Source organism: Pyxicephalus adspersus, chromosome 3 (genome assembly GCF_032062135.1).
Source record: "Pyxicephalus adspersus chromosome 3, UCB_Pads_2.0, whole genome shotgun sequence".
NCBI classification, from domain to species: Eukaryota; Metazoa; Chordata; class Amphibia; order Anura; family Pyxicephalidae; genus Pyxicephalus; species Pyxicephalus adspersus.
Window position 1 is genome coordinate 75,162,649 of NC_092860.1, and position 26,594 is coordinate 75,189,242.

The 26,594-nt window shown below is 35.4% G+C and overlaps 1 protein-coding gene across 7 annotated transcripts in view; it reads right to left on the reverse strand.

The window, feature by feature from the left end:
* PSD3 (pleckstrin and Sec7 domain containing 3) overlaps positions 1-26,594 on the reverse strand; it is a 275,704-nt gene that overhangs the window by 81,039 nt on the left and 168,071 nt on the right. Inside the window, exon 1 of one of the 7 annotated variants that reach the window (XM_072405276.1) lies at positions 12,086-12,486. The exons of the other annotated variants lie outside the window; for them this stretch is intronic. Coding sequence (XP_072261377.1) covers positions 12,086-12,253 — 168 coding nt within the window. The 5' untranslated portion in view covers positions 12,254-12,486. Of the gene's footprint in view, positions 1-12,085; positions 12,487-26,594 lie in introns of those variants that run through there. 7 annotated transcript variants of the gene reach the window in all.

Consider the following 26,594-nt stretch of genomic DNA (forward strand, 5'->3'; position numbering starts at 1 on the left):
GATTCGAACCTGGGATATAACGCTGGGATCTAGGTGAGAGTGCTAACCTCTGAACCAACCCTCCTGCTGCTTCCTTAAAATGTGTCATTACTAAACCCCTTCATCAACTACACAGAAAAATAATTTAGATAATTTCCCTTTCCTATTCTAGTTCATGCCCCTCAGGTTTCAAGTTTCAGCTAGTTATAGCTTTTTTTAGGATTAAGGTTACCCTGTGGATCTCACACAAGTATATGGAATAGGATATAATATTAACAGAATGAAATAATCTATCTAATAACAACAGCTAAGTATTATCATAAAAAATAAAAAAAAAAGTTCAGTAACATAAGAGGCATAAATGACCATATATTTTACACTAACTTTTGCATGAAACTCAAAGTTTTTTTAAAATTCTTTTAACAGATCTTTAATAATTAAAATTACCAGAGGAAGAAGAAAATATGATTTTTACTAAGCATACACTATATAACTGTAGTTATTCATTAGTTACAAATAATAATAATTAGGTAAAACAAACTTAAATAAGGTTTAAGTTGTACAATAAAGACCACAACACTTTAAGTTATTTCATCCTACCTCAACATTCCAGTCCAGACACATTGCCAATCACTAAACTACTGTCACGTGGAGTGAAAGATTCACCTCTAGTCCTGCACAAATGCTGACTACAAAAAGTGTGGACACACATTTGGAAGTAACAATCTTGTATTTTGTATGTTTAAATTATTCAATAGGTTTTATAAAGTGCATAATTGGATTAAACAATGGAGAACACAAATCAACACATTGAACTTGATTTATTAAAGCTCTCTTCATTAGTGAGTCTAGGTGATCCAGCAAACCTGGAATGGATTTTTTAAAAGTAATTTGTTTTTTGTTAGCAAATGATTTTAATCCTGGACCAAATCCATTCCTGTTTTTTTGGATCACTCAGATTCACTGTTAAAAGTGTTATCCTCTCCAGCCTTGGAGAGCTTTATTAAATCAGGCCAAGTGAGCCTGAGGCTGGAGAAGGTGAACTACCGTGGGAGAAGCTGGGTGATCCCCCAAACCTGGAGAGGATTTAGTCCCAAATTGAAAACGTTTGCCAAAAATAGTAAATGATTTTTATGAAATCCATTTGAAGGTTTTTGGGAATCCCTGTGCTCACCCATGATAGTTTATCTTCTCCAGTCTTGAAGAGCTTTAAAAAGTCAGGTCGATTGCGTAGATGTGAACTAGAACAATTTAGGTCAATGGCTAACATGTGTACATAGGTTGGTGTGTGTTAGAAAACAGTCATCTGCCTCATGATTTTCCATGTTTAGTTGTAGTCTTATTGCTTTTTTAAAAATTGGATTTATATTTTATTTAATATATTAACTGTGAATATTTGAGATCGTATCTGGGTCTTCTTCACAAATTCCTGCCAAGATAACATCATATTTAATTTGGTACCTCAGGAGGGTGGCACTTCTAAAGGATGGTTAATAAGAGTGAAGGCATTCTCTTTACAAATGTAGGAGAAATTAATTGATAGGATTAACTATACTGACAAAGAAGTACCATTTAATAATCAGATACTTAATCAGTGTGACCAGATCACAAACTGCCTCAGTATACTTTCTTGTATTTGAAGATAATCACATTTGAAATAAACTAATGAGAGTAAAATTTTATAGAATTATCAAAAACTGTTAAATTGAACAGTGAATCTGAAAATGGTCCATTAAAAAATGAAAACTTCAGCAATTTAAAAAAAAAACTCACTAATTCCAAATGATTTCTTTTATAGTACGTGCTGCAAAAGTCAGGTTTTATTATACTGCAGTTGTACAGCACATAACCAAATGGTTACTGCAGACAAATCAAGTGTTCGCCTAGAGATATTGTAATTTTTGGCAATGCTTTGGAGCAATGAAGAGATGCCGTATTCTGGCACCATGCTAGCAACATTAAATGCCTTTGATTCTGGGCATGCAGCTAACATTCTGTAACACAGGCTTTGGGCTGTTGGCACTCTGGTATTTACAGCTAAATTACTGTTCTGTTAAAATCACATTGCTAAAGAAAAAGCTTCTTGATATGTTAAGTTTATTTTTTCATGTAGTCTGTGTTAACAGATGCAGCATGAAAATAACCCTTATCATAGAAGGCAAATGACCTGCTCATTTGAAGTTGATTCGATGACAGCTGTACATTAGTCACTTCTAACCCCCTTTTAGTTTCAGCTTTTAATATATTTCAAAGTGCATTTGCAGTTAATAGTATGATAATTAATGGGGTTGCCTGACAAAGAGATAAATTAAACTGCAACTGAGATTCTTTAATGTGGTGCAATAGGATGCTTTCCTACTACCTCTTCTTTCTCAAAGGTACTGAACCTTCACCCCTTTACTGATCCTCTAACACAACCCTAATTTCTGCCAACCTTTATAAACATCCTGACATTTTAAGAGATGAAGTGTAAACTGAATGTGGAACTCCATTTGTATATTGATATTCCCTACACTTTCTACTTCAGAGGCCGATCCTTAGGTCCTGGTCATATTATTTTAGGATTTGGGTCGTGTATGCAACTGTTGTACTGTGTTCAGAGGTGGTAAAGATAGAAAAATAGGGTGGGGGGGGGGGGGGGTGATATATTTTTTTGGACCCTTTAGTACCAACTGAGCATTATTTGAATGTCACAGCCTACTTTGTTATTTTTGCTGACCATGTCCATTCCTTTGTGGCCCCCTTTCTTCTGATACTTCCAGCAGGATAATGCCACAAAGTGTCAATTATGTCATGCCACAAAGATCTCAATTATCTCAAACTGGTTTCTTAAACATGGCATTGGTTCCGGTTTATTAAAGCACTCCAAGACTAGAGAATATAAACTATTGTGACTGAACCTGGGTGATCCAGCAAACCAGAAATTCTTTTTTTTTTAATCATTTTGACAAATGTTTTCAATCTTGGATTAGATTGACCTCCAGGTTCACTAATTATATTCTATCATCACAAGTCTTGGAAAGCTTTGATAAATCCCGCCCAATGACTCCACTGTAATCCAATGCCCCCCACAGTTATCAAATCTCAATTTATTAGAGCACCTTTGGATGTGGAAAAAAATAGGTTTGCATTCTCCAACATTCTGCAGCAACTGTGTAATGCTATCATATCTATATGTAACAAAGTCCCTGATGAATGTTTCAATCATCTTATTGAATCTAATCCACACAAATAATGGAAGTTCTGAAGGCAAAAGGGGCCCAACCTAGTACTAGCTTGGTGTAAGTGGTAGAGTTCTTTTAGTTCACGAGTACAGCTTATTTCCTACCACTATGTAACTCCATATAACATTAGCTTTAGAAATCCAAGAAAAGCAATAAGTTAATGATGTAGAAACTGTGTTGGTTTTATCTTCACCACAAAATAGCTGATTCAAACGAATTTACAAGATTGTTTACCTAATATTTTTTCCCAAAAGATGCTAGGCATAATCTGAGACAGTTATCAAAAAGAGCGATTCTTTTCAAGTTGGCTATCATTCTAGCTATGTAGTGATTCAGATGACATTGATGGAATTAAAATAAAAGTGTTACCCAGGTACAATGAAGAAAAGAGAGAACACCGAGAGTAAAAGATGACAGTAAATAATCATGTAAACTGAACAACACTAAACACCTTTGTATTTCTAAAATAAAATGTAGGAAAAGGTTTCTGTGTGTGCATATTTATCAAAGCAGAAGAACTTAACATTCCCAGTTTGTGCTTTTGTACTTTAATTTTATTATTTAAAAAACAAAATGTAGTAAGTTTGTTTCTGTGGAAAAAATATATATATATATATATATATATATATATATATATATATATATATATAAATATATATATATATATATATATATATATATAATTTTTTTTTTTAAATTGCCAGATATTGTAAAGCATATTATATTATCTGCCACCAAGTAAATTAGAAGAAAATGTGTTGTTTATGTGTAGTCATTTTAACAAATCCTTATTACACTATTAATGCATTTTTTGTTTTTACTATATTAGGCTCTCATTCAAGTTAACTGCATTGAATTTCAGTACTCGCTCTCCCTCTTTCTCTCCATTTTATGACAATGCAATTATTCATAGGGTACAGACTTAAGTGTAGTTGGAAGCTGCAAATTTTTGGTAACCCTGGAAAGGTTAGCCACTAAGCTTCTTTCTGTAAATAGTTTAAAAGTGGTGCTAATCACGTTTCCTCAACAATATAATGGGCCACTCCCCTAAATAAAATAAATTGAGGAAAAAAGACCAAGAATAGCTAGGGTTTTAGTGCGGCAATGAAATAGTACATTGTGAAGGATAATTTGAAAGATAACTTTACATATAGGAGTAACACACCATTTTAATTGGTCTTTCCCATATATAAAATCATGGGAAAAGTGACTGACAGACTATACAGTGATATTCCTATTAAGGTAGTAAAGAAGAAAAAAGGGAAACATCTCGTATCCCCAGACGTTCCACCTGTAGGCTTCCTCAGGGGATTTGAAGAACGTTTGTTCACAATTTTGGATAGGTTGAAACTGTCATTTTAGAGATGTCACAGAGGTAGGTATAGATTAGTAATCTCAAAACGCAGTATCTGTAGAGCAGTAGAGAGAAGTCATGTCACATGTAGAGTTCGGCATACGGAGGTGCTGCTTAGTTGTGGACACTTCCTCATGATTTTTTTCTTATAATGCTGCTCCTAACTGATCCCAACTTTGTCAGCCCTATCTGCAGAACTACAGAATTCTGCCTACACCTCAACCCTCTGTCTCTTTCCCCATCCATTATGCAAGACATTAGAAGCCTAATAGGGATGCCAGAGGGTGTAAGAAACACTGTTATTGCTACTGGGTATTAGGGTATAGTCTGGATTGTACCTGGGCATACACTTTAAAGTATGCAACCTGCCATATGAAAATCATATGTTGCAGCAGTTTTGTAAAGTCCCACAAAAGCCTGTTGTTCCTGGTGAGGTATACTTAATGCAGCCATCTTGGTGATGTGGAAGTGATGGTACACTGATCCCAAATATAAGTCTACCACTCTATGTAGCCCATAACTGCCTATACTACATTGAGGTGAAAATATGTTGAAGGGGGAATGGCTATCGGCACAAGCCTTTATTTTGTCATTCAGAACCTGTTTTACCTAGTCCTGTTTCCAGCTTTCTAGATTGACAGTACAACAGTTGTTGAAACCTTTCTAATTTGGTCAGAAATCTTGAAGGAGTAGCATGTAAAAACAAATGAGCATTTGGGTTACTCAGGAAAGGCAAATTCATGGGTTTAGTATTTGTTAGGAATGGCATAATGAATCCTTTATTGTACTTTACCTATTATAGGTAGGGAATGAAGAATAGGAAAAAGAAGCTGGTCATTATAACATTTAACACTCATGGTAAGAGACATGTGAGGTTATCTTTCCATTGGTATTCAGATGGTAGTAAATAAAAAAACAATATTCCTAAAAGGCATTTTATATTTTAACATTATCATACTATGTTATAGACACATTAAACAATACTGTGCGCCTTCAAGGTCATCATCATATAGTACAAATATTAATGGCACCCTCATGTAGAAGAAAAAGAAAAGTTAATCACACAAGGATTTCACCAGACTGAAAAATAGTGCTAATCTAGGTGGATTTAACACTACTGAAAATGAAAAATATACTAACACCTTACACAGAAAAACTTATTACTAAAGTAATCTTGCCACTAAAGGAAAGATGTAGTTAACAGTGTTAGTTACCTAGTAATAAATAAAAAACAGTTTGCATCTGATAACTAAATAATAGTGAAAATCTGGAGATCTACTGACAATACAGAGGCCTGCAGTGACATCTTATGGCAATTGATCCTACTGCACATGTTCCTTTTCATATCTTTATTACAGAGATACTGTAACGTATATTTTCATATATGTCCACATACCCTTATGGTAATGGTTTCCTGAAATACATAAACTTTACATATTATCATGACATACATGAATTCCTAAGTCTAATGTGACTACAATATTCAAGTTATGTTTATGATAACCCCAAAATGCAGAGTAATGGAATTGTTTTATTTTCTTTCTGTGAGGTATAATTGACAAGCAAACGATGCGTGGGGGAAAAAAAAACAGGTTGCATAGCCTAGCTGCTAACTAGGCGGACTGTTGCTAAAAGAATATCTAAACTCAAAAAAATATATATATTACAATTTACCAGTTCCTTAATGTGGTGGCTACATTCATTTTCTTTTTTTCAGATAATTTTCATCTTTATTTTACCTAATCAAGCAAATTACACACTTCCTGTCCCTGGGTGACCACACATACTACATGGTATACATGGAAGGAACTATAGTTGTCACCCAGGCTGGACTACAACCATGTTAGCCTTTTTCCTATTTCCATTAATTTGGGGAAGAGGTAATTAGTCATTAGTGGATAAGAAAATTCCCTGAAAATAACACCAATACAACCACCACACCCAAGGGCTGGTAGCTATCATATATATATATATATATATATATATATATATATATATATATATATATACACATACACACACCCCATACATATATTTATTAGCATAAATATTAGATAGCATATTTATATATGACAATAGCACAAATGAGCATGCCCAGGTACCAGGCCTAACTAACAAATCTGGCAATCATGTCTTTGTGTAGCCACAGATAAGATTTCTTCTAGAAAAAGCAAGCTGAAAAACATTTCTTGGTTGAGATTCACATTTTTCTTTTTGATCTGGCACCAGAATATACAGCATTTAAATGAATTTATATCTTAATGTTTTTTTTCCAACAGACTGGTAATCGGTCTAAGAAAGCTTTGGAAAATAATTTCACAAAATATCTGCATATAACAGATGGGATCTGAAAACTGAAAAGAAAATGTAAACGATCCTTTCTAAGGGCTTCATTTGATTGTTGGTTTATTTGCTTGAACTGATTGCATTTTGAAAAATGGGCGACTACCTACAGATTGTACAGTGATATGATTCAAGCAAGCATTCATTATACTATTTCAGATATGAACCTTGAAAATAAAAAAGGAGATAGCCAAATAAACCCTCCAAAGGGTTTGATTTTTTTATTTGCAAGGCTTGGTAACAGAATATCCATGCAATGCTAAATAATTATAGCTGCACGTCTTTTTTTTTTTTTTTTTTTTAGTTCACTCAACAAGCTAAATGAAAGTGACAGGTTTACCTGGATGCGGAAAATGTGTCCCCAGATTCCACTGAATCTGTTGAAATCATGCCTGCAGATTCCCTGCAGTATTTCTGCAGCCAGATGGGTTTGATATTTAGCTATAGGAGTGCTACAGCTTAACAATGTCATTTGATGGGTCCTTTCCATTGACTGACAAAAGATTACATCAAGAAAATTAAGACAAGTTTATTCTTAAAAATCACTATTGTCAGTGTTTTTAATTAAAAAAAAAAAAAGAACTTACTATAGTGTGTTTATTTACTTATTTACTTCAATTTAAGACTTATTGAAAATAGATAAAGAGTAACCATGTACTCATTCTCTTCGGGGAAGGACACTGTTTCTACAATACCCCCCCCCCCCCAAACCTCCATAACCTTTTTGGGGGACCAGATGTGGTGGAGATGACTTGCCTGTCAACACTGGAATCCCCAAGGAAGACATAGGGCTTGATATGGGAGGGTAGTGTGAGCATACATCTATGGTGCTCAGGCATGCGCACCAGAAGTGTATGCTCTCTGGATTACGGTCTTGTTGGAATAACAAGGGTGAGGGATAAACCTAGCCTAAAATAAATATATTAATGGAGAACCATTAAATTAAAGGAAATAACAAAAAAAAATGGAAAGGGGAGTACAGCTGCTAAACCACAACTACAAGTGCCTGCTGGTAATTTTATATTAAAGGGCTGGGACATATTAAAGCCCCTTCTGAAGTTGAAGAGTTGACTAAAACATTCAGATCAGATAAGATTTAGATCAGATTATGGAAGAACCTGGGTGATCCTGCAAACTTGGTATTGGTTTCTTAAAAATAATTTTTTGGCAAATGTTTTCAATCCTAGACCAAGTCATAAAGCAGCACGGTGGCTCAGGGGTTAGTACTGCGGCCTTTGCAGCGCTAGGTCCTAGGTTTGAATCCCAGCCAGGACACTATCTGCATGGAGTTTGCAGGTTCTCCCCGTGTCTGCGTTGGTTTCCTCCGGGTACTCCGGTTTCCTCCCACATCCCAAAAATATGCAGTTAGGTTAATTGGCTTCCCCCTAAAAAATTCACCTTAGACTACATTAATGACATATGATTATGGTAGGGACATTAGATTGTGAGCTCCTTTGAGGGACAGTTAATGACACGACTATGGACTTTGTACAGCTCTGCGTAATATGATGGCACTATATAAATACTGTACAATAATAATAATAATAAAAAGTCTATTCCAGGTTTGCTGGATCACCCAGGTTCTTCCCATAAGTTTTCTTATCCAGCTTCATAAATTAGGTCCACTATGTTGAGTCACTAGTCTCCTAATCTATTGAAAATTATATGTTCATCTCTTCTCATATATCTACTCAAAGATTGCAAGCAATGGACCCATTAAAGTGGAATTTTACTCATCTCTCCATACACCTTCTAGCTCCGGTTAGGGAGCTTCTGCCATCTTGATTAGTTAGACCTGAATGACGTTCAATTATTCCTGGCAACAAGGTACGCAGTGATTGTACACTGAGCTGCCCATGTGCAACTAGATGTACATTCTACATAAGATTTTGAACAGGCAGGTAAATTTAATCTTTTCTAGAAGAGATTTAGGATGTGGATTAAGCTCACCTTCTTGTAATTTTTTTATTTTTAGGTTTAGTTGCACTTAATATGTCCTGACCATCACACCCCATAATAGAAATAAATGAAAACCCAATAGGCCTATGTATTCCATATCAACATTTTTACTGTGCAGCAAGCAATAAATCCTTAGCTCTATTACATGCGTTGGGCACAGAACCAAATGTAGAATTTTACAGTCTGTCACCTCCAGCTGGGACAAGAATCTCTTATTTGTTTTTCTTATACAAAATCTACAATTTATACTATCCAATAGATAAAACAATCCCTTCTAGTTTCACACATTTTGTATATATTTAAATAAGCTGTGTGAGAGGACATGGTGACTGACCCCCTCACTTTTCATTAAATTAAAAAAACAGATATAGGTCTTTAAACCAGAAATTTAATGTATTCCAAAAGAACTAATTTACCTAAATAAAATGACCTTCCTGTCGGCCGGGTCATCTGCACTATTGACTTTATTAACAAAAGTAAAACTACTGTAATGTATGGCTTTTATTTTCTTTACAGTTAGGAATCCTAGAAATATCCTGAATGAAACACATAGGAAAGATATTCCATACTTTCTACACTCTAAATATTGTGAACAGTCAATGAGATTTTCTACGGCATGCTGGCAAATAATAGAGGTCATATGATGCAAAATGCTTCTATAGCAGGACAGGGAGTCTGCAGAAGATGGAGGGAAATTAAATGAGAGGGTGCACCAGAATAAACCTCTGTACACAAGCTGTTAAATCTTTATCTAGTTTTTTGTCTACTTCATAGAGTGAACTAGACTGCTGTGAACTGTACTTATATTAGGGATAGAGATGGTTTTACTGCAGTACAACACAGAACCTGGTAAAAACATTTGTTGCTTTACTTTACTACGCCTTACTGTGCATTATCATTGAATGTTGTGGACCCCTCACGTAATACGTGTGTTTTGGCTTGCACCTTAAAGTTTTTCCTCACTTTTGATTTGCAAAAAGAACTTGTGTTTCAAGGTCTTAATAAATCTTGATTTTTATCAAGATTTACATATCTTGTACTTTCACCTGCAAAATGCATTGGCTAATAAAAATTTTTACTGACTGGCTTAGTAGTAATGAAGACTTACAACATTCCTATTACAATATGAAAGGAAATGAGGTCCTATTATACATTATATATGCTATTACATTTAAAATAGGCATCTCAGGAAAAACTAATTAGTGCCAGTGAAATGGTAAGGCTTCAATCTATCAGCCACTGAATGAAAAGGAGCAGAATCCTCCTTTGTTTTACAAATTATATTTTTATCTATTTTTTTTTAATCTTTTGGACAGCAAGGTCCATGTGATCCTATTCTACATTGCTAGGTGATCATGTTCTGCTAATCCAAGGATTTAATAGTTTCCTTCTCGGAGTAACCAACATATAATGAAACACAACAGACAGAGTAAAGGATAGAAAGGGCATTGTTTGTTTGCCACCTGTGGCAGCAGAATAACACAGAAACAAAGAACATCCCTGCACATAAGCATGACAATTATTGGAGTTTTCACTACGAAGAATCATGTTAAGGCAGCTGTCAATTGAGTCAATGCTCTTAAATAAAATATTTTTAAATTTGTGCTTAGATAAAATAATTCTAATTGGGTGTTAAGTAGTGCAAACTTTAATGTAAAAGAGAATTCTTTTTTATGGCAGCTCTAAGAGAAGTGATGATGCACAAAGTACAAAAAAACAACAGCAACCAATGAGATGCCAACATTCAGCAGCCTAAAAAAGTATTCCTGATTGGTTGCAACATGTTACTACACTACACATTACATCTCCCCTCATTAAATAAACACAATTACATGACTCAAAAAACAGCATATTCATTTAAATTGTAAGTTACTAGATAAACCCTTGAGATACGACAATCAACTGTCTAGTACACAAAAACAATGTGAAAATCTTGTTAACAATATAGATAGAATAGGAAGAGCAACGTCTTCTGTGTCATATGTCCACATTCAAGAGCTGTTTCTATTTTGCCATGTGACACACAGAGCCATGTGGTTGCCAGAAGAAAGCAACAATAAGACTTTATGATTCAGTGATGCTAATGTTTTTAACTTAATGCCAAAACTGCACTGTGCCCAATGGCCATTTAAATTCAATGGAGGCTAAAAAAAAGGGGGCACTGCTGATCTTACCGAAAACATGTTCAACAAAGATAGCAACCTAAGATTAGGTAGGTCAAAGTATTATATGTTAAAACATATTCATTATAATAATACCTTTGCCTGAGCATGATGACATGGCACAAGGATTATGTTAACGGCATCTGTGTTAGATGCAATATAATTCTGCAACCAATTTACAAAAAAATAAACTGAAATCTGTAAAATAATAATATATTATAAAAAAATAATTGATATGATTTTGAATAACATATTTACTGTGTCTATTCAGGTTTACCTAATTTTAAAGCTTAATATATACAGGTATAGTAATTAATCAAACTGTAGGGAGGAGTCTGGTTTGCATGCAAAAACACCCGTTATTGGCATTATATTCCTCAATATTTAAGTCATTTCTTTATTCCCTAATACATGCCTCTGGATTGCTAGGAAATCCTAATTAGACCAGTATTCTTGCTTGTTAACATGACCAGCAATTATTCTGTGTGTGCAGTCGTAACCAGAACAGATTGGAGACTGTTCAAACACCCTTTGAAATAAAGATTCAGCATTCTGTCTACACATGCAGCATCTACACACAGAGGAGAGCCCCCATCCATCCCCCTGCAGTGCTATGTGTCTTCATGACTATTACCAAATCTCCTTTTCATTTTTTCATTTCTTCTAGGGAATTTTTTTCTGCTGATGTCAACAATGTACCATAATTATCTGCCCAAAGCTGTGACCTCTACTAATTAGTAAATCTCTAGTAAAACTAATAGATCAGGCTTTGGGGAGACAACACACACAGACACAAAATCTGTAGACTCTTACACCAGCACAATGGACAAACGTGGGGAGAAAGCAAAAGATTTTTTTCATTCAGATAATTCTAACATAGAAAGATGATGAAAAATTAAAACAAACCTGGTTGTACATTGCAATAACAGAAAACAATTTGCTTTATAATACATAAAAAAAAAACATCTAAAAAAAATTATCCAATAAATGTAGGAAAAAAAAAATATATATATACATATATATATATATATAATAATGTAATGCCTGCAGACAAGTTACAATACCTTGGTCTCTTTGACGTGCCCACTTGAAAATTCAGAAGAATGGGAGATTTTGAGAGATTTTGACCTGTGAGATTGGCGGCGGGCTGATTCCTCCCGGGCATATTTCACAGAGCCTGTGGCTCTCACCCGCACCTTGCTGGCGCTTTGGACGCTGTTAACTCCAATCATTTCCAAAGGTGCAGTTTGCAATTGAAGAGAACAGGTGCAGTGAACCAAGGATAATAAGAGGTGCAAAAAGGCACTATTTTCTCCTCTGCAAACTGCTTACAACTGATGACCCCCTTTTAAAGAACACTACTTGGACAGCTTGCAATGCAGAGCTGATCAGCATTTGGTTAAGATGCACCAGGCTGCTTGTGCCAGCATCTTCAAATCTACTGTTTTCATTCTGCCTGATCGTTCCAGGCATATCTCACGTCACTAGCAGTAAGTTAGAAAAAAATGAAATCCAGCCTCTTCTCCACTCCCCCTCTCCTTTGTCTCTTACACATATATATACACACACACACCTAAATCTACATACAGCAAGCAGAGGCAGTTATCCAGGCAAGTAATTAACTGCTCCAAATAGCACTACTATAACTCTTATGCTGCCAGCTCAATGTCTGCATTCAGATATCACGAATACAGTTCCTAAGAAGACTGTCAATCTATATTCAATCTAAAGCAGAATAGAAAGCAATGCAGCTTTTAATTCCTATCCATATGAGATTCTAAAATGTTTTTGAATTATCTGAGGATGTTAATTAATACAAAATGTATGCTGCATTACCCCTTCACCTTTCAGACATGCATACATGATAGGCATGATGTCTCTCTGAAATTTTAATTATTAATCTTACACTTCCCCACATCCTTCACAATGGAACATATTGAGAATTGGCTACACAAACTATAGTACAGAAAACTGGAACACAATAACCGTTATGTACCGAAGCGTCGGAAAGATGGCGTTTGGACAAATGTCTTAGTTTGCTCAAGTTTTTAAAAATTAGCAACAATTTTATAGGGAGGTGGCAAACATACATATTCGGAATCATTCTTGGGGATCCTTTAAGTTTATGCTGTATAATTACCAACAATTTCTTTATTTAAGGAATACAGGACACTTGTAACTGAGAAACCTAAATAGAATAACTTGTTAAAACCTCTGGATTTTAACATTCTGTTTGAGTCCCCATTCTATTTGTCCTTATCATGATGATAGCCGACAGTACAGAAAGTGATAGGAAACCTAAAATTTTAAACTCAATACAGAAACAGAAGTGAGGGGGAAACCTTCCATTGGGGGTGACAACCTTCTAAGAGATTTTCCCCTCTACTGTTTTCCTGGATAATTTCCCCGAGGGCACACAGAAAAAAAATGAGGAATAGGCGAGGTCTTAACCATTATCTATCTACAATATCATACTTTACATGCATTTTAATTGTACAATATAAATGTTTTATATTCAAATTCAACAGGGATGTCAGGAAATAAAACAGATTAATCAATACAGTTGTACTGATAAAGCATACAGCTGTAACATATTGCTACAAAATCCAATATTTAAAAGCACAACAGTAAAAAATAGGTAGATTGCACTTCCCTCTGATAGGAGGGACACAACACTATATTACCATGTAACATACTTAAGTTCTGGACAAAGCCCACAAGTAGAGATGGGTGAACATGCCCTGGTTTGGTCTGTGGATCTGTGATACCACAGGCTAAAGCTGCGTACACACTTCCAATTTTTATCGTTCAAAATGAACGACGAACGATCGATTGGGCAAAAATCGTTCGTAAAAAAAGTAACCAACGACGCCGACGAACGAGGAAAGTCGTCGGAAATGAACGACCGGACCAGCGGATCGGATTGGACGACGATCGTTGACCATCGTTCGTGTGTACGATCGTTCATTGATCGTCCATGGTCTGAGCATGCGTGATGAACGAACGTTCCTGTGGTGCACGTAACTTCCTGTATCGTTCAAACGATCGCATCTATTGTGTGTACAATATCTACATGTATGTACAGGATCGGTGCTATACGATCGTTCGCAGATATCGTGCAGGATCGTTCGTTTACCAACGATAATAATTGGAAGTGTGTACGTAGCTTAAGAAGGAGGGGTTAAGTTAAAATGTTAAGTGTCAAGATCTCTTTCCCAAACCCTGTCCCCTAAAAAAAAAGTGTGATTTGTATGAGGGAAAATGTAAGACCCCATTAAGACTTGCTGTCTACCACAGAGTTTGACAATTCACAATACTCTGTTTTTATGTTGGGGAAAAAGTATAAGTAAACCTACCCTCAAGGAATAACAGGCTGGAGATATCTGCTGGTGCTTTTAGAAATAAATCAGACAGATAGAACAACATAATAGTTAAGGAAATATGTTCAGAAAAGGGGAATTCTTCAGTGTAATGCAGTTATGATCATGTGGGACACCAATGAAATCAAGGGCGAGGAAGTGGTCAGTTATAACATAGGCTTTACTTGTTCTGATTGGAGTCCCTCCAAAAGGCAATAAAAATAAAATTCTTGATGCAGACACTTTTGTTTACAGAAGTATTGTTGTAACTAGCCTTTTTTTCTAAGTAAAAGATATATACGAATAAGTATCCTGGTATAAACTTGCAAAAATTTTAAAAGTTACAGAGCAGGTGGATTTTATCATCGCTAATTTAGTAAGACATTAAATGCTCAGCAGAAACAGCTGAGTCCATTAGTAACTTTCTGTGGATACAGGCTGGTAAACAAGCACATTTAATAAATAATCAATAAAAGTATTCCTACAATAAACACGCTTTTAAATCCGGCACTGCTCTGCTAAGGTTGGAGTTAAAAACCTGGGCTGGTATATAATCCCTAGCATGCAAAAGTACCCTAAAACAAGTTTTTTGGTTATATAAGCACTTCAACAAGGGAGTGTTTTTTTACAGAATAATAAAGGTTCTAATAGCACTGCCAGGTCTGTGGAATATAGATATAGGAGACCACATAAATAGGAGACCAAGTAAAAACTGTGAGTTAAAGTGTATGGTGTCACATGTGGACCCCACACAAGCAGAAAGTATAAGCTTCCCCAGAGTTTAAACAGGAACTTAGTGTTCTATGCTCTTCACAGCTTTTTTCCACTAGATTTAGTCTACCACCTCTCACATGACTAATTACAGATCACTATGATGGGTGGTATTTTTAACCAACAGGGGTGGACAGGGCCAATGAAGCATGTAGGAAGCTGGTTACTCTTTGCATACTAGAGATCATAGGGTAATGGAAGGAGACAGCAGGCTGGCTTCTGTTTTTTTAAAGTGAACATTATATATATATATATATATATATATATATATATATATATATATATATATATATGTGTGTGTGTGTGTGTGTGTGTGTATGTATAACCTCTGGCACCCCTTCTCTGTTCCAATACTCCAAACATTAATATTTTTGGAATTCAAAGATCTCTGGGAGTGTAAGATATCTTTGTCTCCTGCCATGCACTGCATTTCCATTCTCTTAACCTTAACTAAAAGTTGTGTAATGCCATAGGGCCTAATTTATTAAAGCTCTACAAGACTGGAGAAGATAGACTTTCATGGGTCAACCAAGGTGATCAGGCAATCCTGAAATGTATCTCTTAAAAATAATTTGCTATTAATTGGCAAGCATTTTTAATTCTGGACCAGATCCATTCCAGGTTTGCTGGATCGCCAGGTTCTCCCACAATAGTCTATCCTTTTCAGTCTTGGAGAGCTTCGAATCAGGCCTAGAGACTTTAAAAGCAGGAAACATGGCAAAGAGCATAGGCACCTGACCTGCATCATAACGAAGGAGAAGTAGGTAACACCAGTTGCTGGTGAGGGGATTATATCTCTTTACTTGTATGGAACTATATTCTCAATTTTTTTTTCAGAGGACAACATATAAAAATATAATTTTCACAAAAGTCTACTTTAAATGTAGAAACACTCACTCAGCTCATTACTTTTAACCCTACCTAATTCCCTTACTGCATTATAAGCTCAGTTTGGGGAAAATTTTTTGTATTCTACACTTTGTATAGTGAAAACATTAACCCTTTGAGTCATGCCTTCCCATTTCACTCCTAATCATATACACCCTTTACCCCATTGAAAAACTCTTCCTGAACAGAGAAGACTTTGTGAAGACCCTCCAATCTCCCCTTGCCAATTGATTGGTGAAACTTGTAAATTCTTGATTTTTTTTCCCTTTTCTCATTTTTTTCTGTTCTTGCATGTGGGTGATAATTTAATTGCCAAAAAACATGCAATATAGTTGTTCTTTTTGTCCTAGATCCTTGGTTTGTTGTCTATACTTTTGAAAACCTTTCCTGAACCATTCACTGTATATTTGTTAAACTGCAATAAAAATGTAAAAAAGTATCAACATTTTATCATTTAGGAGCCATTGTAAATCAGGTAGGATACAAAAATCTAGGTATGTAAGTAATGTCTCAATCCACTAGACCCCGTAGCCACATCTCACTCCTAAAATACTAAAAGCAGCAAAATAAATTGATGCATTACAGGCTAAATTTCTAAATGTCTGTTTTTCATTGAGGAATGAAAAATGGTGATTTACAACTTCAAGGTTAAGAACTTGTATACATGATTACTGCATTTTCAAAGATGAGTCATTGCCTTAAGTTGTATGTTCAACAATCTTAGCTGTATTCATTTGTTTTTAGAAAAAGGAAGAAAGGTAATTTATCCTTATATATGAAGAGATGTATGTAATCTCATTTAACAAACCAGCTGTAAAAACAAGCATTGGATATTGCTTTATCTATATTCAATAGAGACGGAAATTCCATTCCACTGAATCTGTATTGTTTTACACTGTTCAGAAACATACAATAAGTGGTATTGTGTATTTTCATTTTGTCAACACTAGTTAGGATTGGTATACATGAATACCCAAATACACATTAAATCGATTTTGCTGAAGTATTCAGAAACCTGCTAAAGATGGGGGGGGGGGGGGGGGTTTAAAATTGCTTTCCACGACATATAAAAAATATTGGCTCTTATGGAAGCATTTCAGAGGTGGATTTGATGGGAGGTTAGCAGGTGTTTGTACATCACCCCAGTGGATCCTTCATACTTCAGACATTACATGCATTGTCAATAGGTGGCCATGGTTGCATACGGTTTTAGGCTACCCTGTCCATGGGATGACAAGGCTGCAGTGAACAGAAGCAAATAGAAAATCAAAGGCGGTACTGCCAGGATTAACTAGTAATAAAAAAGAACTTTACTACAAGGTAGACTCAGAAAAATAAAAATTGCTGTGTGCAATTGTGAACTCAAAAGTTACTTTTGTATGATAGGTTGCAAATTAAAATGATTTAATATTGCAATATGAAATGATGAAAAAGAGATTACTTAGATTACTATGTACAAAGAGCTACTGTAGAAGATACTGGCAGGGAAAATCATCTGCTGCTATTGTCTTGACACTAGAAACCAAAGGGCATCTTTAGAACTCTTATGGAAAAAGCCATGTGTGTAGAGGTCAGAGCTGTATTGGTGGCACAATGGGGGAGCTACATAGTTTTAGACAGATAGTTTCAATGATTTTGCAGATCAGTGTATATATCCTTCGGTTCATTTCAGTGTCCAACTGCCAGCTACCTGGTGTCCAAACCACACCAAGGGTAAAAAGATTTGCACACTGATGCAGCCACAGATCTTCAGTTGAATAGGAGAGGTTGGGACTTAGAGCTGAAGCTCACTTTGGAAATTCCCCTACTTTACACAGCAAGTGCAGATGCTGTCATGATTTGTTATGTGTCCGCTATGACTGTAAAGTATGCGGAAAACCTTTAATATTTAATAATATTTACCAGATGTTACATGAGTGGATAGAGATTTTCATAAAATCAATGCAAACTATAATTCACCTGCATTGCTTTATTTACTTTCACTCTAGAGCTAAACCACTAGCATATTTTTGCGCACCAAATGTGCAATTATGTGAATATGTGCACATTATTGAGACATTCTTTAAAACTACAGGAAAGGCAGTGCAATGGCTCGTTTTCTAAGTGTAAAACAAAAAAGAATCTGATTGCTTAATCGCTCTCATATTTTTGCCATTTGTGCAGGTTCACTGCTGCAAAATACAAAAGGAGTATTGGTTCTGTATTTTTCACATTAAAATTGAAGAAAGAGAACATTGTATGTTTATAAATCATTTGAACATAGTATTCTTTTTGCTAGGCTGTGTGAGGTGTATTTACTACATAATGATTTTTACGGACTGGTGACACCGTTAATGATCTCTCACGTGTGATTTATAACTGTTGTCAGAAGACTGCTCAATGTAAATTACTATATAATTCTGCTAACTAATAGGAAGGTTCTGTATGTGGCTTAGCATTCTGGTACAAGGACAACCATGGCTGAAAGTATTATCAGCAATATAATACAGAAAGCAGTATTATAAAAGATAGCAATATGGTAAACTGTGTAGAAAAAAATAGAGACGTAAAAACAAGCTACAAAGTTTGTTGGTTCTATCCTGTACTGGAATATGTACACTGAAACATGTCCGTCTTCTTTTTTATTGTTTGCAAGTCATCTACTGTAAGAGGTTACTGAGTCGTCTGTTCGGAGTCATTTTAATACTAAATGGTCAAAGGCTATTAGACGTAAGCAAAGAAAACAACTGCAATTAAAAGTATACATTTAGACATGGAAATTATAGGGATGTAATGAAGCTTTGGCTAGAAAAGATGTGATTATCTCCATTAAATTTCAGTTTCTTGGCAAACTGTATGCACACAGCAATAAATTCTTACAACATAATGCCATATTAGGATACAGTAAATTATAAAAAAAAATAAGAAACTTTGGGAAAAAAAGAATAACTGTGCTAAAAAAATGTTTACCCCAAACCCAAGTTAACCCAAACCATAGTGTGTATATATATCAATATATATATATATATATATATATATATTTATATATAAATATATATATATATATATATATATATATACACACATATATATTTACAAAAATACATCTTTCCCTTAGTCAATCTACCATTTCTTTTCATGAAGTTAGATATTTTATGTGTTTGAGAATGGCTGTGCATGCCCTGGTAGGCTGAATTTTGAGTTATCTTTTGGGCAGGGTCCTCTCCTCTGGTGCTTATCACCAGTTAGCAATCCATACAAGGTGCATTTCATTACTGCTATGCCTTCTTACCTGACCTTTTCCTTTACCGATCTTAAAGCCCCCAGCTCAATTTTTTGAATGCCCTAAATTTGTTTGCCTAGTTGACTAGTAATACTGTACTTTGATTTTCTTTCATGGGTTGCCACTTATAATTTTTTGCACACCAAAGTGTGTAATTTGCACGTAAATATGTAAGTGGTTTCTGGTGATATCCTATCAATAAGCATTTATTAAGTATGAAAACAACTAATTAATCCCACTATACAAATTTAGGAGCCTGTGTGAAAGGGCTTTTATCCTTCATCATTTACATAAGATCTGCAGCAGGTCAAATGCAACATTCAAAGAATAAAGAATGATCTCACAAACATCTCAAACTAATTATATTGACACAAGCCCAATGCCCATAGAAGCTCTAGGTTTCAAAAAGGTAAAGGAATAAAAAAAAACTATGTAAAATTATAGGATTTTACAAAATTTGAGCAATAGTCTGGGGCCTGACTAGGAAAAATAACTAGAAAAACTAGTGGTCACAGTGGCTGCAAGCATACATAGAAAGCTGAAGACAGGACTTTTTAATGTACTTCTGACATTTTCGGTGTCAAAAAAACATACTTTTGATAAGACAGACCACCCTCTCCCCATCCATTCTGTAAATCCAAAACACTTCGCATTATGTATATTTAAAAAAAAATATGGGGCACGATTTCACAAAGTAATCGCCTTTGTTACAGATCAATGAAAAAGGAGATCTACATATTTATACATACAAAAATGCATCTCCTCTTTCAACAGTGTACATGTTAGCACCTGTCATTGTGTGCAGAAAATTGTAACCATAGCTACAAATTTTCAGAAAAGAGAGGTTTGAATTATGCACAACTAGGTAAAATTAACTATAAATGGTCTGCAAGCTGAAGTCAGAAATATTCTGTGCAATGAAAAAGATAGGAAAGCTTTTGTAAACTTTGCATTGAAAAAGCATATTTGCTTTAAATTATCACCCAATACTCCATTAATGGTTATCTCTACCTGGTAATAGCAGAATAGGAAGTGTTTAATTAGTTAATAAATGGATGTCTGTCCAATAATCGCCTTCCAGTGGGAGGGTGTAGATCTTCTTTGCAAATGGCCACTTTCCATAGTTTTCTATGTATAAGACCATTTGGAAGCATTGGGAGTTAGAGGACAACAAGATTTGGAAGCACACAAGCTTAGTAGGTGAAGCAGAGATCAGAATTTAAATTCCTTCAGTCAAGTTCCTACGCTGTCATTCTTAATCAAATTCATAATGAAACATTGATAAACACTGTGTTTTCATAGTGTAAAAAAATTAGGAAATAATTGCAACATGGCACTATATAAATCTTAATAATCTTGAGAGGCAGGAAGAAATGCAGCATGAAAACAGTAGACTCTCAAATGCATTTCTTTTTGAAGTGCGAAAGAGGGGAGAACAAGTTTTCCTTGCTTGCAAAATGATATGGAAGGGGGGGTTGGGGGTAATGTGTGTACCAAATTATGTTTTATAGTAAACCTACCCAGTATACATATGAAACATTAACTAAAATGCAGAATAAACAAATGATGCTGAAAATATTGCAGGCAAATTAACTCTGGTGCTCAAAAATGAGTTTTTAGAAGGTAAAACACACAGATGAAAAACACCTGTTGAAAAAAAAATTAAATAAAATTAAATTTGAACACGGGTTTTAAAGTTTTTCAAGTTGTGTATATACTACAAGGAAATTTTATTTTGTAACACAGCGTAACATAATGGACTTGATTTAATAAAGCTCCCAAAGACTGGAGAAGATACGCTTTCATCAGTGAGCCTGGTGATCCAGCAAACATGGAATTGATCTAGTCCAGGATTGAAAACATTTGCTAACAAATTGCAAATGATTTTTAAGAAATCCATTCCAGGTTTACTGGATTACCTACGTTCACTGATGAAAGTGTAACTTCTCCAGCTTTGGAGAACTTTAATTAATCAGGCCCAATGGCCTTGATTTATTAAAGCTCTCAAAGGCTGAAAAGGATACACTTTCATTAGTGAAGCTGGGTGATCCAGCAAACCTGGAGTGGATCTGTTCCAGGACTGAAAACATTTGCTAACAAATAGCAAATGACTTTGAAGAAACCCATTCCAGGTTTGCTGGATCAACCAGCTTCACTGGAAATTGTATCCTCTCCAGTTTTAGCGATCCTTAATAAATAAGACCCAATGTATGAACACATGTTTAAAGTAAAAATGTATCACAATATTAATCACCATATTTTAACCTCCTGAGCGTTACACTGAGGTCTAGATTTCTGTACCAAAAGTGATCCACTGTTTTTCATGAAATTTTTTTTTTAAATTGTAGACCTGTAACTTACAGAAATATGTCCGAACAGGGGTTCTAGTAGATATTATGAATATAAAAAATGTTTGAAACACACAATCATTTAAAAAAAAAAATAACTTTTAATAAAATTAAAGGAAAAACACAAAAATCAGCTTAAACATGACTACATAAACAAAGCTTGAAGCCATGGCAGGGGTCAGGCAGGTGGTGATGTCCAGGTCCAGGCAGAGATGTCAGAGTCCAAGCAGAGGTCAAAGCAGGCGGAGATGTCAGAGTCCAGGCAGAGGTCAGGGCAGGCGGCAGGCAGAGATGTCGGAGTCCAGGCAGAGGTCAAAGCAGGCAGCAAATGGTCAAAATTAGGCGAAGATCAGCAAAGGTAAGATGAGACACAGTGTTACACACTAGCCATCCAGGGAATAAGTGGCAATTTTTAAAACTTTGATTCTGTATTTATTGGGGTTTGTTTTGAATTATTTTGTATTTGATTGGATACGGGAGTTTGTATCCAATCCAATACAAAATAAGAATTTGAATTTCCAAGTTATTTACTTTTATTTTATTTATTTTTTTATTTTTTTGTATTGGATTGGATACAGGAGTTTGTATTCAATCCAATACAAAATGACAGTTTGAATTTACCAATTACACACTGTATTTATTTGAATTATTTTGTATTGGATTCAATACAGGAGTTTGTATTGAATCCAATACAAAATGAATGAATGAGTTGCAATTTGAATTTCCCGCACACGCGCCGACGTCATCACGCACGCAGGGAGGAGCCGTCCGTTTTTTTTTTCTCCGCCGGACGGCTTCTCGTTTCAGAAGGCATCCGGCGCTGGAATGAGAAGGACGTCGGACGATCAGCGGGACCAGGTAAGAAGCCGGCCGGCACCTGACGCTGGAGAGGGAGATCGACGGACGACGCTGGACGGAGGACGACGCTGGAATACGAAAACGACGCTGGATGAGCACAGGGGGACCAGGTAAGTAAGGATGGGAAAAATCTCGGGGTTAACCATCCTTGCAATTTTTTTGTGCCCGAACGAAGGTCGGGCTTAACGGCAAGGTGGTTAACAGACTCCTCAGTGAAAGACAAACCCCCAGTGACAGACTCTATTTATACAGCTCATCACCTAACTTTTCTAATTTCCCTGCTGCCTTTCCTTCCCTGAGATGTGTCAAATCAGTGAGGATGTTTTGTGCGATGAATGGCAAGGAGGGGATCTACATCATGTAGGCCAAGCAAAATGGCTTGCCAGGCCTGATTGCAGTCCACATGTTGGACAAGCCTGATCTAGAATATCATTTGTGGTTTTAATCATGCAGAATGGAAACATTAAACATAATTTTGAATTGAAAATAATGGTGCTGTGAGTAGAGGCAAAATTTACATTGTAATGTAGACCGGCATCAACTTAACTTTCATATTAAATTGACATTTCAGCACTGATTTTGACTTTTATTTTGATATAAACAATTTTGCAATATCACATTGACTTATAACCATTACATTGCCAACAGGGACCAGACCTGTTTCTTACAGGCTGGTAGAAATATAACATTTAAATCTTTGTTTCTAAATGCCTGAGTATTTCTACCATATATCTTCTAGCTAAAAAAGTTGGTCACAAAGGTTACTTCAGATATTCCCAGCAGCCAAACATATCTAATGTCACCCCTGTGATTAACCAAAACTTCTCCTTCACATACTGGTAAAAGATGAATATTTAGATTCCTCCATACATTTATTCACTATGCATTTATGGATTAAAAAAAAGTTTTGAGGGAAAGGAAAAACATCATGTCTTACACTGCTGTTATAAAGCAAGGGCACATATATATTTGTAACTGACACTGGCTATGGAATTTAGAAAGACTTATATGTAGGCACACTTTTATGTATGCTTTTATATTGCACAGCTTAAGAGGACACACTAGGATTTCTGTAACCTATAGGTATGTTTTACTGCATCATTTTAAAATATCACCTAATAATGTCAAGAAGGACAATAATGATTCCACTATGGGGTCCCATTAAAACTGTTGTAGAAGAGAATAGATATGAATGAAGCAGACAGAAATTGCTCTAATCAGAATCAAACACATGATTTAAACACAAACACCTTTGCCACCACCTTACTCCTACAACAGAACTGATTGTCAAGAATGTAATAATGCACACTTCATCCAACCCATAGAAAGGCTGAAAAGGGAGAGGATGTCGCAGTTTTGTTATTACATGGTATTCATTAAGCAACTTTCACTGTGAAATTTGTAAGTCAGTTCAAAATCCATTTTGACATGTAGGTGTCATGCTTCCAGTACCTGTCATACTTTAAATAGTGATAAGAGAATATGATTTACTACGCTTACCAAATAACTATGTGAAAGTATTGTGTTCTTCTATCTGCGGGCCATGATAAGCTTCTGCTGACCTATAAAGCAAGCTCTCCAGAAAAATACATAACCATGCTCTTTATTTCATTACAAATCATTTAAATGGTCGACAGTTCTCAAATTACTTTTGCCTGCAGACCTATAACTGCAACATTATTTAAATCAATTTTCTAGCTGCGGAATATCAGAACTTCAAAGAACAAATATGTAAGTTGGTAATTACATGAAGGTTATAAAGTTACAAAGGATGTGTGTTCAGATTGATATTGAAGGCATAATTATAAAAACATTTCAATTTATTGATGTTGAGCGAGAATCCTATTGCTAGATGAGAATGGAACTAACAAGTAAGTAGCCTACATGGATCTCTAGTACTTACTATTTCGGAAGATGGGTACCTCTACAAAAAAACAGCAGCTACTATTTGGAAATGCTTAAAGGAACAGAGCAATTTCATATATGTGTAAAAAGAGAAAAAAAGGGCACCCAGTTTCAGTTACCAGTGCATAAAAATCATCTAATTCTTGGTTAGTAGTAAAACTATTTAAATCTAACTTTAGGTATCAAAGAACACCTAGCACATATGGAATACCATGCTTGTCCCCAAAATCTAGATAAGTGGATAACAGGGATTGTCTGTTAATAAAGGCACCTATTTAATCCTTTTGCTCAAATGTCTTTTTATAATGTCTGGGCAAATGGAGGAAAGAAAATGACAGTGGGACATTTTGGCTCTGGCAATTGACCACAAACTAGGTTTGACTTATGGCCCACCCACTTACCTGTCACAAAAAGCAATATATTTTTTTTAATGACACATGACATTCTAAAGGACATTTTAGTGTGGAAGATTACATGCCTACATCATTCTTCATTTTGTTTAAATCTTGTGGCAGGTGAGTAAAATCGCTGATCTGATGTCTGAATGTAAAGGATTTGAAGCTGGTCGAGGTGTGAAGGTAAATGTATTGGAGCAGAGCAGAGAAAAAAATGGGAATGTATTTGGACTGATCTGAGGTCTAAAGGTACATTAACTGGAGCCAACCTGAAATGTATATTGGAATAAATTTAGGTCTGATCTGAAATTTTATGCATCGTGGCTGATCTGAGATCTTTAGTTAATGCACTGGGCATCAAGGTCTGAAGGAGCTGAAATTTAGAAGTGCAGGAATCTGTATTATATTTTTAAATTGGGTATGATCTGAGATCTGAAGGTGCAGAAACTGGGAATGATTTGAGATCTAAAGGTACATGATCTGAGGTCTGAAGTTTATGAATTAGGTATTATCTTAAGTGTGAAAGTGTAAGAATTGGGGAAGATTTGAGATCCAAAACTGCATAAATTGAGAGGTCTGAAGGTACAGAAATTAGTGATAATCTGAGGTCTTAAAAAGCATAAATTCAGGATGTGCTAAGGCCTCAAGGTGCATGCTTTGAGGTCTAAATATAATCAAGTTTTGTGTGTGTGCATAAAAATAAACTTTTGGTACACTACTGTTCATTGCAATTTCATTTAAAAAGCAGCAAATTTTCACCAAACATTATCTAGTAGTCAATTTTCCAGGTCCATCTGTTTTCAAAGGCAGTGATTGATTATCTGCCAAAGAAGTTCCTTTAATATGAAAGGGTTGCTGACCCCTGAACTAAAACATCAAAAGAAAAATAGATATAGCTATAAAAGCTACCATATCCCAAGAGAGACAGAGATATAAACTGTAATGCTGCTTACAAAAATACTTATTTATAAAGGAGAATATCTTATTTTTAGTTACACTGTGTTGTATTTTTTGTTTTATTAACATTGTAGTGTGTTGGATTCCATTATTTTTTATTTTATTCTTGTCAATAACAAATTGATATATGGAGTTGATGTTTAACGACGGCATGATAGAGGAGATGTGGAAATGTCTTTGTTTCACTCCCATTGATCTATTTTATCAGCCACAGATGAAAACAGATTGTTCTTACGATTAAAAGGGTCTTTCTACTATAAAAAAACCCCCCCCCCCCCCGTAGTAATTTTTAAAAAGTCTATTTTTTTACTTACCTTTCAAAGCCTTTTTTATCTTCTTTTTATCAAAAATGATTGATGGGTGAATTGTGCAGCCTCCTGAGATACATGTCACATATCATAGGAGGTTGTAGGACATGCTGTGTTGTTGGCACCCAATCTCAGACACATCATCAAAGGAACCCAGAAAAAAGGCAATGGTACCCCAGGGTCAGATGTGAGGCAGAGAGACACCTCAGGCTTTGCTGGGGGTGTAAATTACTTTACTGCAGACATCACATTTAAAAAGTTGTGCAAGTATAACATTTTTAATACAAAGTGTACACTATCCTTCTTGCAAAAGGTTCCTTCCTGACTATTTTGTATCATTGCTGAATAGGAGCACCAAGTACCTGAAATGTGAGGGCTTATTGCAGTAAGGTATGTAATGCCACCCCACCCCCGGCACCTTGGCCTTTGTTACATTCTGTTTTTCTTTGTTTAGAAGCACTTCTCATATGTAAATTGAGTTTATTAGAAACAAAACACGCACAAAAAAAAAAACTATAAAAT